Consider the following 16138-nt stretch of genomic DNA (forward strand, 5'->3'; position numbering starts at 1 on the left):
TGAAAAAATTGTGTATTGTTTCCAACTGGACGAGATCAAAGACCCCAGACAAGTTAACTACACAAGAGACTGCAGACGCTAAAATTGAGCAAAATAATTGCTGGAAGAACTTCACAAGTCAACCAGCAACTGAGGAGGCAAAGATGTGAGCGACATTTCAGGTCAAGACCCTGCATCTGGAACAAAAGTGTGGAGGTCAGATACGCCATTTTGTACGTATGGAGTGCCCTCCATAATGTTTGGGACAAAGACCCATCATTTATTTATTTGTCTCTGTACTCCACAATTTGAAGTTTGTAATAGAAAAAAAATCACTTGTAGTTAAAGTGCACTTTTAGATTTTAATAAAGGACATTTATATTCATTTTGGTTTCACCGTGTAGAAATTACAGCAGTGTTTATACATAGTCCCCCCCATTTCAAGGCACCATAATGTTTGGGACACAGCAATGTCATGTAAATGAAAGTAGTCATGTTTAGTATTTTGCATGCAATGACTGCTTGAAGTCTGCGATTCATGGACATCACCAGTTCCTCGATGTCTTCTCTGGTGATGCTCTGCCAAGCCTCAGATGATGTACTGCAGCCATCTTTAGCTTATGCTCGTTTTGGGGGCTAGTCTCTTTCAGTTTTCTCTTCGGCATATAAAAGGCATGCTCAATTGGGTTCAGATCAGGCGATTGACTTGGCCACTTGGCCATTTTTTTGGCTTTGAAAAACTCCTGTGTTGCTTTAAAGTCTGTTTAGGATCATTGTCTTGCTGTAGAATGAACAATGAGTTTTGAGGCATTTGTTTGAACCTGAGCAGATAGGATGTGTCTATACACATCAGAATTCATTATGCTACAACCATGAGCAGTTGTATCATCAATGAAGATAAGTGAGACAGTACCTTCAGCAGCCATACATGCCCAGGCCATAACATACACACCACTGTGTTTCACAGATGAGGTGGTATGCTTTGGGATCTTGGGCAGTTCCTTCTCTCCATACTTCGCTCTTGCCATACAAGTTAATCCTTGTCTCAACTGTCCACAAGATCTTTTGCCAGAACTGTGATTGCTCTTTTAAGTTCTTGGCAAACTGTAACCCGGCCATCCTATTTATGCGGCTAACCAGTGGGTTGCATCTTGCAGTGCGGCCTCTGTATTTCTGTTCATGAAGTCTTCTGCTGACAGTGGTCATTGACAAATCCACACCCAACTCCTGAAGAGTGTTTCTGATCTGTCGGACAGGTGTTTGTGTTTTTTTCTTTAGTATAGAGAGCATTCTTCTGTCATCAGCTGTGGGGGTCATCCTTGGCATGCCAGCCCCTTTGCGATTAGTAAGCTCACCAGTGCTCTTTTTTCTTAATGATGTTCCAAACAGTTGATTTTGGTAAGCTTAAGGTTTGGCTGATGTCTCTAACAGTTTTATTCTTGTTTCTCAGTCTCATAATGGCTTTCATTAGCACAACTTTGGTCCTCATGTTGATAAACAGCAATAAAAGTTTCCAAAGGTGATGGAAAGACTGGAGGAAAGACTAGGTACTGTGAGCTCTCTTATACCTGCAATAAGGAGGCAACTAAACACACCTGACCAATTACAAACGCCTGTGAAGCCATGCATCCCAAACATTATGGTGCCCTGAAATAGGAGGGGGGGGGGGGAGACTATGTATAAACACAGCTGTCATTTCCACATGGTGAAACCAAAATGTATTAAAATACCCTTTAATAAAATCTGACAATGTGCACTTTAATCACATGCAATTTTAAAAAATTACAAATCTCAAATTGTGGAGTACAGAGGCAAATACATAAATGGTGGGAATTTGTCCCAAACATTATGGAGGGCACTGTGCATGAGAGGAAGTATTGACACAGAGGTCCGTAAGTCACAGACAAGGTGAACAGGGAAAAGAATAGGGAGACTGCACCAGATGTGAAATTAACAGGTGCTAGAAACGACATGGAGGGATGCTGGGGAGATGGATCTGGGCAGTGGCTTGTTTGTACAAGTTCTATTTACAATGGAAAAAGCTTTTTTTCTGGCTTTAAGCGATTAGAATTTGAAAAGTAGACTGCACAAGTGAATAACATACACAATTCAACAGGCCATTTGGAAGAAGCTTGGGAATTTTGATTTATCCTGGCTAACAGCTACCTTCCAATATTCCACACAATTTTCTTTGCATTAGCTATGATAGAAATTAAATTTAAAATGTTCAAATTCCTTGGTCAATAACAAATGGCAAGTGTAAAATTCAGAATCTGCCAATGCTTAAACTGAAATACCAACAGAAAATGCTAGAATGCTAGTTTGGCAGCATCTGTGCAAAGAATTAGTTTAGGTCAAACAGCATCAACAGGACCGGGAAAGTGAAATTATTTTAAGTTGCGAGGAGTGTTGGGAAGACAAAAAAAAAGTCCGTCTCTCTGAATTTAAAGAATGTAGCCAAAAGGACTACATACGTTTAAACAAAGGTAGCAGATTATCATATAATGCAGGTGTATTCATTATTTAAAGATTTACTTTGAGCAACACCACACATAACAAATGATCACAAATGTCAATCATTTTACATTCTATATAACGTGGGTCTAAAGCTTAAATTTTTTTGCTCACCTTTCTGGAGTTTGAATATTGTCCAAGTCCTCAATATCAAGTACCATCTGTTGAGATTCCCCTTTAGCAGCTTCCGTTTTTTCTTCAGCCAATTTCAGATAAGCCCGAACTACATCTTCTAAGGATTTGATGTTCACCTGTAAAAATCAAATAAGAGAAATGTAATTGGATATTAAGAGAAAAAAAACTGCATTGCAACAGAAGTGGCTAATCAGAATATATATCCATGATAGGATTACTTCACTACAACTTTGAATGAGGCGTCAACTTTAAATATGTTTTTCTCCCCTAAACATCTTCCACTGCATCCTAAGACTTGGGAACATCAAGTTAAGCAAGCTCCTTTCCATGTCACAAACAATCTTGACTTAAAAACATTGCCAATCCAAGACAGTTAAAATCCTGGAGCTCTCTCTAAATGTCACTGTAGAACATAAACTATCAACAACATCGATCACCATCAGCTACCCAACAGGTATACAGGATAATTTATTTTTTAGAAAATGTAACATACCTGCTGGCAAATATTCTTGTACTGATATAATCCTTCTTTTGCCAGGTGGCTCTTTCGAAGATCCACACACAGCTCCAGGTATTTGAGCATAATAGGCTCGTGTATTTTCTGCCATGTTCGATGCTTTTTGCTCTTAATGACATCATACAACACATCAAGAGCAGGCTGTTTCTTGCCAACCTCCAAAAACTCTGCAATTTAGAGTAAAATTATTAAACACTGGAATATTACAAACTTAAAAGTATTCATTTATTAATAAAATCTTACCTGCCAGATTTACTCAAAACACAACCATACATACACACAAAATGCTGGAGTTACTCAGTGGGACAGGCAACATCGCTGGAGAGAAGGAATGGGTGATGTTTCAGATTGAGGGGGGAGGGAGGAGAAGTGCGGGGGGGGGGGAGGAGGAGGAGGGGTGGGGGGGGAGGAGGAAGGGGGAGGGGGGAGGAGGAGGAGAGGGGGGGGGAGAGAGGGGGGGGAGGAGGAGGAGGAGGGGGGGAGGAGGAGGGAGGGGGAGGAGGGGGAGGAGGAGGGGGGGGGAGGGGAGAGGAGGAGAGGAGGGGGGGGGGAGGAGGAGGAGGAGGGGGGAGGAGGAGGAGAAGGGGGGAGGAGGAGGAGGGGAAGGGGGGGGGAGGAGGAGGAGAGGGGGGAGGATGAGGGGGGAGGGGGGAGGGGGAGGGAGGAGGGGGGGGGAGGAGGGAGGGGGGAGGAGGAGGAGGGGGGTGGAGGAGGAGAGGGGCGGAGGAGGAGAGGGGGGGGGGGGAGGAGGGGGGGGGGGAGGAGGGGGGGGGGAGGAGGAGAGGGGGGGAGGAGGAGAGGGGGGGGGGGAGGAGGAGGGGGGGAGGGAGGAGAGGGGGGGAGGGGAAGGGAGAGGGGGAGGGAGGGGAGGAGAGGGGGGAGGGAAGGGGAGGAGAGGGGGGAGGGGGGGGGGGGGAGAGGGGGGAGGAACGGGACAAATAGGGGGGAATGAGAGGAGAAAAGCCGCGGGGGAGAGGGGGGAAGGGGAGGGGGGGGAGGGGGAGGGGGAGGGGAGGAGAGGGGGGGAGGGGGGGGGGAGGAGAGGGGGGGGGGGGGGGGAGGAGAGTTAGGGAGGGAGAGGTGGGAGGGGGAGAGGGAGGAGGGGGGGGGAGGGGAGGAGAAGGGAGGGGGGAGGAGGGGGGGGGGGGAGGGGGGAGGAGGGGGGAGGAGAGAGGAGGGGAGGAGAGGAGGGGGGAGGGGGGGAGGGGAAGAGAGGGGGGGGAGAGGGGGGAGAGGGGGGGGGGAGAAGAGAGGTGGGGAGGAGGAGAGGGGGAGGAGGAGAGGGGGAGGGAGGAGAGGGGGGAGGAGGAGGGAGGGGGAGGGGGGGGAGGAGGAGGAGGGGAAAGGGGGAGGAGGAGGAGATGGGGGGGAGGAGGAGGGAGGAGAAGGGGAAGGGGGGGAGGAGGAGATGGGGGGAGGAGAGGGAGGAGGAGGAGAGGGGGGGAGGAGGAGAGGGGGGGAGGAGGAGAGGGGGGGGGAGGAGGAGAGGGGGGGAGGAGGAGAGGGGGGAGGAGGAGAGGGGGGGAGGAGGAGAGGGGGGGAGGAGGAGGGGGGAGGAGGGGAGGGGGAGGAGGAGGAGGGGGGAGGAGGGGGGGGGAGGAGAGGGGGGGGAGGAGAGGGGGGGGGAGGAGGGGGGGAGGAGGGAGGGGAGGGGAGGAGGAGGGGGAGGGGGGGAGGAGGAGAGGGGGGGGGAGGGAGGAGGGGGGGGAGGGGGAGGGGGGGGAGGAGAGGGGGGGGGGGAGAGGGGGGGGGGGGAGGAGGGGGGGAGGGAGGAGGGAGGGGGGAGGGAGGAGAGGGGGGAGGAGGAGGAGGAGGGGGGGAGGGGGAGGAGGGGGAAGGAGGAGGAGAGGTGGACGGAGGAGAGGGGAGAGGGGAAGAGAAGAAGGGAGAGAGGGGGGAGGGGGAGGGGGGGGAGAGCGGGATTTGAACTCACCATGATGGAGTAGACAAAGGCCACGATATTAACGATATATATATGAGAGGAGAGGGGGAGAGGGGAGGGAGGGGAGGGAGGGGGAGGAGAGGGGGGGGGGAGGGGGAGAGGGGGGAGGGGAGGGAGGGGGGAGGGGAGGAGGAGAGGAGGGGGGGAGGGGGGGGAGGGGGGAGGGGGGAGAGGGGGAGAGGGGAGGAGAGGGGGAGAGGGGAGGAGAGGGGGGAGGGGGAGAGGGGAGAGAGGGGGGAGGAGAGGAGGGGGGAGAGGGGGAGAGGGGGAGAGGGGGGAGGGGGGAGAGGGGGGGAGAGGGGGAGGGAGTGGAGGGGAGGAGAGTGAGGGGGGGGGAGGGGAGGAGAGGGGGGAGGGGAGGAGAGGGGGAAGGAGGGGAGGTGAGGGGGGAGGGGGGAGGGGGGGAGAGGGGAGAGAGGGGGGGGAGGGGGAGGGGGGAGGATAGGGGGGGGGGGGGGGAGGAGAGGGGGGAGGGGAGGAGAGGGGGGAGGGGAGGAGAGGGGGGAGGGGAGGAGAGGGGGGGAGGGGAGGCGGGGAGGAGAGGGGAGGAGGGGAGGAGAGGGGGGGGGAGGGGAGGGAGGGGAGGAGGGGAGGAGAGGGGGGAAGACGACATATATTTGATGCTCAGCCCACAGCCTCAGAACAGAAATACAGAGGCTACACTGCAAGATGCAAACCACTGGTTAGCCACAAAAATAGGATGGCCAGGTTAGTTTGCCAATAAGCCTTAAAAGAGCAATCACAGTTCTGGAAAAAGGTCTTGTGGACAGATGAGATGAAGATTGACATATCAGAGAGATGGCAAGAGCAAAGTATGGGGGGAGAGAAGGACCTACCCAAGATCCAAAGCAAACCACCTCATCTGTGAAACATGGTGGTGGGGGTGTTATGGCCTGGGCTTGTATGGCTGCTGAAGGTACTGACTCGCTTATCTTCATTGATGATACAACTACTAATGATAGTAGCATAATGAATTCTGATGTGTATAGACACATCCTATCAGCTCAAGTTCAAACAAATGCTTCAAAATGCATTGGCCGGCGGTTCATTCTACAGCAAGACAATGACCCCAAACATACTGCTAAAGCAACAAAGGAGTTTTTCCAAAGCTAAAAAATGGTCAATTCTTGAGTGGCCAAGTCAATCACCCGATCTGAACCCAATTGAGCATGCCTTTTATATTCTGAAGAGAAAACTGAAGGGTACTAGCCCCTGAAACAAGATACGTTAAAGATGGCTGCAGTACAGGCCTGGCAGAGCATCACCAGAGAAGACACCCAGCAACTGGTGATGTCCATGAATCGAAATGCAAAGAACATGCACCAAAATACTAAACAAGACTACTTTCATTTACATGACATTGCTGTCTCCCAAACATTATGGCGCCCTGAAATGGGGGGGGACTATGTATAAACACTGTTGTAATTTCTACATGGTGAAACCAAAATGTACAAAAATGTCCTTTATTAAAATCTGACACTGTGCACTTTAATACATGTGATTTTTTCTGTTACGAATCTCAAATAGAGGCAAATAAATAAATGATGGATCTTTGTCCCAAACATTATGGAGGGCACTGTATGTGTGGAAAAGAACTGCAGATGCCGATTTATATCGAAGAGACACAAAATACTGGAGTCACTCAGCGGGACAGAAGAAGGGTCTGAAGGAGGTCTCGAACCAAAACGTCACCCATTCCTCCTCTCCAGGCATGCTGCCTGCCCAGCTGAGTTACTTCAGCATTTTGTCTATCTAAATAACTATATGTAGTTGGTACACAAATCCAGTTAGCCATCCAATACACCATGTGGCTGAATAACATTGGATCTCACACTATCCTACAACATTTAATTGTATCATCTGATATTCTGTTTAGTTTATGACACTATCCCCATCAATAACAGCCACCTTTTATATTTACCCACTCTGTAAAGAGCAAAGAAATCACAATCGTCTATACGTTTAATTGAGTTGCCTCTGCCACCATTCTTCCCTTCCAGTAACCTCCTCTAACCCAACATAGTTCTGAACCTACAAATGTTGTGACCCCATTCCCCACTCCTTTCCACATGACATGGTAAATTGTTCCCTCTCCTCAGGCAATGTACCAGTTTCAAAGTCATTTTGCTAAGAACACGTTTGATTCATCAGCCCTGACCAATCCTTCTTGATTCTTCAGAATCAAGAATCAGAATTAATCTTTCTTCATAATGACTCTGCAAAATCACACGTTGTTCTCCTGGCACAGCAGCGAATTAGTTCAAACAAAAGTCACAAATGACACACTCTTTGACTATTGATTCTTCTTGACCTCATAGCCACTCATTTCACCCCACCACTGTTTGACTGACCACATTTACTGCTCCCAGAGGACTTGGCCTTATTTTCTCCCCCCAAACCGCTCTCAATAACCAAAGACAAGGCCAGCTTTCAGTGCTCCAAAATCAGAGGAAACGAGGTGACAGTGCACGATTCATATATGGCAGATATGCAAAAATCATCAATTGGGAGCACTAACATATATGTTTTTTAATTGCAGGAGGAATTGAATGCAAAAGTATGATGGTGGCACCTTGTTGGTGAGACATCTCTAGTCTTCTGCACAAAACAATGTAAATGCATTAGAAGTTGTTCTGATAATGTTTACTGGACTAGGAATAGTTGTTTATGGGGAAACTCTGGACTGGGCAAGCCAGAAGCAATTTACTTTAGAAGAATGAGTCTACTTGGCTAACCAAGCCTCCTTTTGCTCTGGTATTTTATTTTATTCACGTGTTTAAACTGTAATGTTTTATGTTTTATTCCTTAATAGTTTACTGTATGTCATGTTATTACTTGTGAGCAGAGCACCAAGGCAAATTCCTTGTATGTGTACATACTTGGCCAACTTATTAATTCATTCATTGAGTGAAACACAAAGCCTATCAATAATCTTTGCAAAAATGAATTAAATCCTAAATCAATCAGTTTTGTCAAATCGCAGACGATTTCCATGTATATTCCATGCTCCACAAAACCCAAACTTAAAATCTATTTAATTCAGACTTGAAAATATGAATAAACCAAACATGCATATTGATAAGTGTATAATCATTTACATTATTCCAGAAAGGTAGTTTCTTAGTGGTGCAAAATTTGAACCACATCCGTCATTCTAGATTCTTACCATTGGTGGAAATTAAAAATCCATTTAGATGGTTGACAGGTGAAGTTATGTAATTTGCCCATCATCAGTTTAAGGTAACAATTTGACATTTTATCCTCTTAGAAGCCAACATAACACCCTTGGGGCACAGAGCTCTAAACCAAATGAAGCATATAACAGAACGGCATAGCATAGGAACAGGTGGTTCAGCCCATGCCTGTGTCTAACATGCCTACTTGAAACAAATTATTTCTGCAGGTATTTGACTAAGGTGCCGTACATAGATTATAACACCCTGTCCTGCTATCACGACCCAGAACAAGTCAAACCTCTATTCACCGCCAAATAAAACACGAAAATTGTTTCGAATCAGGCCACATCACCCGTAAGCATGCTTCTCTCAGAACTGCTGCATATTACTGACTTTAAAAAAAACTTGATTTTCAACAATTGTGGAGGTATTTCGTGGGGGAGGGGAGGTGACAATGTAATGGTCTTTCTACAGTATATTATTTTCCTCCTACCTATTTCTCACCCCTTAACTCATGTCTTTCTAAAAGCATACAGTTCACTGAACCACTTCCTGTGGTGGCAAATTCCACATTCTGACAATTCCACAAATCTCTATTTAAATATTACAATCTTGTATTTATTGCAGTTACTATAAATCCTGTTTAGCCAACCAATATTATAATATAATATTCCTTCATTTGCCAATATGAGAGAATCACTTAAAATCTTAAAAACTTCATCAACATAAAAAATGCTTCAGAAATTCATGCAGATTTTCTTGGGTCAATAAATCAATATGATTAGGATCTATAAATATTTCAGGTAATGTCCTCTGCAGCTTACCATCTTTATAAATTCACTCCTTTCATAGTTTTGATTGCCACACAAATCCTTTTTGTTTCAAACCCTCTCTCTAATTTATTTTAACATTCTTATGAACATAGAACAGTACAGCGCAGGAACAGGCTCTTTGGCTCACGATGTCTGTGTTGAACATGATACCAAGTTAAATTAATCCCACATCCCTGCATGTGATCAGTATCCCTCCATTTTCATGCGCTTATCTAAAATATTCTCAAACACATTTTTTATCCATGTTAAAAAAAAAATGTGCACTGCATATTTTTTAACTTTCTAACTGACCTTAGATCAATGCCGGCTTATGATATTCCCACCCTGGGGAAAAGGTTCTGTCTATCCTATGTTTTCTTCTCAATTTTATAAACTTTTTTCAGGTCTCCCCTCAGCCTCTGACACTCCAGAGAAAACAATCCAAGTTCATCCAAACCTCTCATTATAGCAAATACCATCTAATACAGGTATTTGGTATAAACCTCTTCTGCACTTTGACCTCCACATCCTTCACATATAGCAATGAGAACTGCTGCAATACTCTAAATGTAGCCTAACCAAAGTTCTATAAAACTGACTTCATGATTTCATGACTCTTACTCAATGCCCCAACCAATGAAGGCAAGCATACAATATGCCTTTTTCTAAACCCCCGTCTACCTGTTTGCTACTTTCTGGGAACTATGGACTTGGACCCCAAGACCCCATTGTACACAGAAAAGTACAGCACAGAAATGGGCCTTTGGCCCATAATGTTTGTGTCAAACATGATATCAGGTGAAACTCATCTCATCTGCCTGTACATGATCCATATCCCACCATTACCTGCACTTCCACACTCCTATCTAAAAGCCTCTTAAAAAATACTATTGTATATGTCTCCATCATCACCCCTAGCAATGTGTTTCAAGTCCATTATACTAAAAAAATGCCCTGCACATCTTCGTTTAACTTTTCCCCTCTCACCTTACAGCTATGCCCTCTAGTGTTGGACATTTGCACCTTAGGAAAAAGGTTCTGACTGTCTATCCTGTCTATGCCTCTCATAATTGTACATCAATGTTGTTTAGGGTCCTGCCATTAACTGTATACTTTCCCTTTAAACGTGGCCTTCCAAAGTGCAACAGCACTTTCCCATCTTAAATTCCATCTTTAATTTCTTCACCCAAATTCACAAACAATCTACATCCTGTGGAGGCAGGTTCTCTGGATGCTTTTAAGAGAAAGCTAGATAGGGCTCTTAAAAATAGCAGAGTCAGGGGATATGGGGAGGCAGGAACAGGGTACTGATTGGGGATGATCAGCCATGATCACATTGAATGGTGGTGCTGGCTCGAAGGGCCAAATGGCCAACTCCTGCACCTATTGTCTATATGCTTTGACAGTCTTCATTACCATTGGTAAGTCTTATTTTGTGAACTCCTTAAAACTTGCAATTCAATTAAAAGGTCGGCTAAAAATGTGAAATTGATAAATACATGAAAATGATCAAATGTAGAATTTCCCTACCACCCCCTTTGAATTAGCCAATTCCTAGACTATTCATTAATCTAGCGATCTGACTTAAATACCCTTCTGACAACCACCACCACCAGCCACCCAATTTACCCGTCACATCCCAAATTGAAAGGCAGCCTCCAATTATCCCGAGATTGGAAACATTAACATAAATAGAGATTAATCAGGGGGGAAAAAGCAGAATGATTATAACAAGACGAAGTACACGCGTGATCTGAGCACCGGCCAGAGCATGAAAAATGCCGGGTCATTCCAATCATGTGTGCATCCCGTAAACGCACAAATACAAAGAAAAGCCAAAATACGAAATGTTTCTAAAGGACACAACAATATTTGCTTGTAGCATATTGATCCATTAATTTATATCCGAATAAAAAAAAGACAATGCTTGAATTCAAAGGGGGGTGGAAGCGTAATTCTCTCCGTCTTGGAGGGGGTGCAATTAGCTTTTAAGCAGATTTTATTTGACATCTGATATAAGATTATGGTATTTAAAGTTACGAGGCGCTATCAAGTTAGGGGGGCAGGCACTGGGGCAACGTGTGCATGGGCGAGGCCCAGGCCGGGTGAACCAGAGGCCTGCAGCTCCTTCACTCGCCGCCCAGCGACACCGTGGCCATATGGCAAAGGCCCGGGCCTCAGCTTCCTTCACTCCCTCCCTCTCTCACCACCCTCCCGGACTCACCGTTGGCCCGTTTGAGGGCATTCTCCGGCCTCTGGAAGTACGCCGGCATGCTTTCAGGCTCCGCTCCAACCCTCCCTCAGCAGCGGCGGCGGTGGCGACAGCAACTCAACACACAGCCCGCAGCTCCCGACTCCACGAACCGGCCGCTTCAAAATGGAGGCCGCCAGCACCACGTGACCCCGCCCCAGACCTGCCCGCGCCCACGTCCGTGCTCGTGCTCGTGCTCGTGCCCGCGCCTGCGACCGCGACCGCGACCACGCGTCTTCCAACGCCGTGCCTGGAGAGCGAGAGCCAAAGATCTTTGGCGAGAGCTGCGGCTGGAGCAGCAGGAGCAGAGTTGTGCTTTGCGTGCATACATGCATGCTCCTCATCTCCATCCACTACACTCGCATGTCTTTCCATAATAACAATATGCGTCCAGGCATAAAAACTGCATCTGTCCGATAGTTTCAATCGCAGGAAACCAGACTCATTCTTCATAAATTTCCATTTCTAACCAAAATAGTTCTTGAAGGAAGATAGGCACACAATGCTGGAGTGGGTCAGGCATCATCTCTGGAGAGAAGGAATGGGCGCCGTTTCTGGTCGGGTTCCTCCCTATACATAGTTCTTGAAAGAGATACGAATGTTGTATTTTCTCTGGTTCCTTCATTCATTTAAGTGATGTAATTTAAGTGATGCCAAGGCATGATTGATAATGTTGCCTCACCCACTAAGTTACGCCAGTACTTTGTGTCTATTTTTGGTAAAAAAATACCAGCACATGAAGTTCTATGTTTCTACACTACCTGGGGGGTTTCCTGAAGGGCTAGGCCCATACTATTAACAGTACGGAAATATTTGGAGTCATACTTCTAGAAATAGGCCCTTCGATCCAACTCATCCATGCCGACCAAGATGCCAGATCTTTTATTTAAAAGTGTCATATAGTTGTTAGTTGAGAGCTTGCTATATATATATTAGGTGCGGTGTTTTCTTCATCACAACATGGCTACTTTTCAAAATGTATCGCTTTATGACTTGGGCATCATAGTGGCCGGTTGGTAGAGCACCAGAGATCCCGTGATCCTGACCTCCAATGCTGTCTGTGTGGAATTTGCATGTTCTCCTTGTGACCACATAGGTTTTCTCCAGGTGCTCCGGTTTTGACTTGCATCCTAAAGATTTGCAGATTTACAGGTTAATTGACCTCTGTAAATTGCCCCTAGTGTATATGGTGATTTCACGAAAGGTCACTGGAGCATAGATCCTCACCCACGTGACTGCAAAATCCAACTGGGGCACAAACGTCACTTCCAGTACATGTTATTGATGCTGGAAACGCGAACTTTCAAACCTGTTAAAAACCGCGAAAACGGCCCGTTTTTGAGCTGTAAATAACTGTGCCAGTCGGGGTGACCGTGAGACACAGTTATCTTACTTTCCAGATATAAATATCGAAAATATCGGGAATTATCGCGTTTGCTCACCGCATTTCATCAAAACATCAATAATGCCTTACTTTTGATGAAATGCAGTGAGCAGACGCGATAATTCCCTATAGTTTCGATCTTTATATCTGCACGGCCAACAACTTCCGCTGTTATTTTCCCTTCAGCGCTCTCTTGTCTTTACCTTCGTTTTTCTTTATCTTCTGGACTCTAAAGTAAGATAACTGTGTCTCACGGTCACCCCGACTGGCACAGTTATTTACAGCTCAAAAACGGGCCGTTTTCGCGGTTTTTAACGGGTGTGAAAGTTCGCGTTTCCAGCATCAATAACATGTACTGGAAGTGACGTTTGTACCCCAGTTAAATTTTGCGGTCACGTGGGTGAGGATCTATGATCCAGTGACCTTTCGTGAAATCACCCTATAGGGGCTGGATAGTAAGTGGGATAACAAAGAACTAGTCTGAGCAGGTGATCGATGGTCAGCGATATTTCAGTCATTTTGCTCCAATAGATTGGAATTCTTCCGTTGTACCATGTCATTGTTCTCACTTCCAACAAAAAAACTGAATAATCTTAATTATTTTTGTTTTTGTTCAATTATCATGTGCCCTCAATGTATGTCATTCTGATTTTATGTATTATATAGATATAGATTGACTTGAATTTTATTGTGTTTTAGACAACTATAATAATCTTTATAAGGAATGGCATCATGTATACTAATTAATAGAATTTATATTCAGTGTGAATGGGATCTGTACATTACAAACATACCAAGTATTTTTGGTGCAACAAAATTTACTGTAATGAAATCAATTGCTGATTATAGATAGGTAAAAATGCATGCATGCATTATTAAATTATCACCTTGAAAAAATAGATCATCAAGGTCTACTTCATTTTTAATATGCATTTAACTATTAACTTCTTATTTTTTATCATGCATGATTTCCTAGGCAAACAAATACATATTTCTTACCAATATACATTGCAAACCTATAAAGGTGTAGCAATTATGTTACTGAAAATATAAATTAAAATGTTATTATGGCAAAAAGGGTATTTGAATTTAATTTAAAAAAATTAAAACATTTGTAAAAGTGGATTAAGTTTAACTGATTAAATACAAACCTTTGACCTCAGCCGGAGCTCCTGGAGAAAACCTTGGGTTATTTGTAACTCCAGTCTTACACCAGCGAGCTTCATTTGTATGTGCTCAGGTAGAAAAGCTTTCAAGTACGTAACATTTTTACCACCTTAACTGAAAGTACTTTATAGCCGTTGAAATGTTTTAGAAGTTTAATCATTGTTAGATGGTTGTAAAGCCACTATGAACAATGAATGCTGAGTTTGTTACATCCCAAAAATGTTTCAAACACATTCTAGACAGGTTTGTTATACATATATTTTCAGTGAGATAAATTTGCTTTAAAATTCAAAAAGGTGCACAAGGATCATTTACCATAAATGATCAATATTAACAACTTGAAATTAAATAGTAACCAATCTTCAATTCTTCTTTATATTATGAATTGAATATTTTGATTTCGAACTCCAATCTGTTGCATGTTAAAAACGTAATGAGGAATTTTCGGTCCTCTGCATTGCTGTTACCAGTTTAAGACTTCTGAAAGGCAAGCAGATGCATGAAAGAAGGGTCTTGACCCCAAACGTCACCCATTCCTTCTCTCCAGAGATGCTACCTGTCCCGCTGAGATACTCCAGCGTTTTGTGTCTATCTTTGGTTTAAACCGGCATCTGCAGTTTCTTCCTACACAATTCTCTCGATGCTTAGTTCATATATGCTCCAACTATATTCAATACTGCAGCTTTCCACCTTGAAAAATCTCAAATGGTAATTCCTATCTAATTAACAATATAAAGAAAAGCAGGAATACGTTTTCCTGTCATTTAGTAAGATATTCAATAATCTTTCAACTCAATTCAACTTGCAATGTTAGCTCCGCATTCTTTGATTCTCTTGATATTAGAAAAACTTTAATTTAAATAACATTTTACCACCTTAATTGAATCTGTCAATAATTTTTCAAAATTCCTGATACATTCATATATATATATAAATCTTTAATTTACTGATCCCATGAGATTTGCCTGATATGTTCAAATTGACATATTTTACAGAGTCGGGAGTTTTATTCAGATACAATAGACAATAGGTGCAGGAGTAGATCATTCAGCCCTTCGAGCCAGCACCGCCATTCAATGTGCTCATGGTTGATCATCCACAATCAGTACCCCGTTCCTGCCTTCTCACCATATCTTTAAAAGCCATATCAAGCTCTCTCTTGAAAGTATCCAGAGAACTGGCCTCCGCCGTCTTCTGAGGCAGATAATTCCACGGACTCACAACTGTGTGAAAAAGTGTTTCCTCATCTCTATTCTAAATGCCTTATCCCTTATTCTTAAACTATGGCCCCTGGTTCTGGACTCCCCCAACATCGGGAACATGTTTCCTGCCTCTAGCATGTCCAAACCCTTAATAATCTTATGTTTCAATAAGATTCCCTCTCATCTTTCTAAATTCCAGAGTATACTGCACAAACAAGACACCATATCCTCTTGGGCAATCATATATTTTATGCCAATCCACACTATTAATCGGCAGAGATAAAGCGGTGATGTTACAGGACAAATGTTACATAGAATGAGAGTTCAAATGGTATTAAGGCAAAAAGCAGTTTGTATTTAGTTTTCAAAGATATATCCCTCGGGCGGCAGTAACGCAGCAGTAGCGTTACTGCCTTGCAGCGCCAGAGAACCGGGTTCGATCCCGACTACGGGTGCTGCCTGTACGGAGTTTGTACGTTCTCCCCGTGACCTATGTGGATTTTCTTTGATTAGTACAGGTGACATACGTTATGGGGAGAAGGCAGGAGAATGGGGTTAGGAGGGAGAGATCGATCAGCCATGATTGAATGATGGAGTAGACTTGATCGGCTGAATGGCCTAATTCTGCTCCTATCACTTATGATCAAATGATATAGAGAAATAAATCTCACATCAGTAAACATGGAATAAGGTTAACAAATTAAATATCAAAAGTAAATTTAAGTACAAAAAGTAATGAATAGATCTTAGTCTCACTTATTTTTTATTCTCGTTTAAAGGAAGAAACATACCAAAAAAATATGATATTTGTATTACGATGATATTTTAAAGGACATTTCTTTGTTGGAATTCATTTTGATTGAGAACCACGTTTGTTACAATGTCAATTCACACATTGGCAGAAACGTAATTGTATCTTTTAAGGTGTTGATGGGCCTTATAAAAAAATAATCTAATTGCTGCATTTCTATTATCATCACTCCTTGTGTCTTTGCAAACAAAACAAGTTTTTTAAATAGTTTCAGACAACCCTGGGAAACCTACAACGTGCTATTTCTC

The 16138-nt window shown here is 44.3% G+C and overlaps 1 protein-coding gene across 1 annotated transcript in view; it reads right to left on the reverse strand.

Moving 5' to 3' along the window:
• Positions 1 to 11486, reverse strand: part of eif3s10 (eukaryotic translation initiation factor 3, subunit 10 (theta)) — a 52498-nt gene extending 41012 nt beyond the window's left edge. The window contains exons 1-3 of the mRNA XM_055646942.1: positions 11300 to 11486; positions 3122 to 3312; positions 2608 to 2744 (exon numbers count right to left, since the gene is read on the reverse strand). Of these exons, the coding sequence (XP_055502917.1) occupies positions 2608 to 2744; positions 3122 to 3312; positions 11300 to 11348 (377 nt within the window). The 5' untranslated portion in view covers positions 11349 to 11486. The remainder of the gene's footprint in view (positions 1 to 2607; positions 2745 to 3121; positions 3313 to 11299) is intronic.
• Between the last annotated feature and the right edge of the window lie 4652 nt (positions 11487 to 16138).

The sequence above is a fragment of the Leucoraja erinacea genome, chromosome 15 (assembly GCF_028641065.1).
Source record: "Leucoraja erinacea ecotype New England chromosome 15, Leri_hhj_1, whole genome shotgun sequence".
In the NCBI taxonomy this organism is placed as follows: domain Eukaryota; kingdom Metazoa; phylum Chordata; class Chondrichthyes; order Rajiformes; family Rajidae; genus Leucoraja; species Leucoraja erinaceus.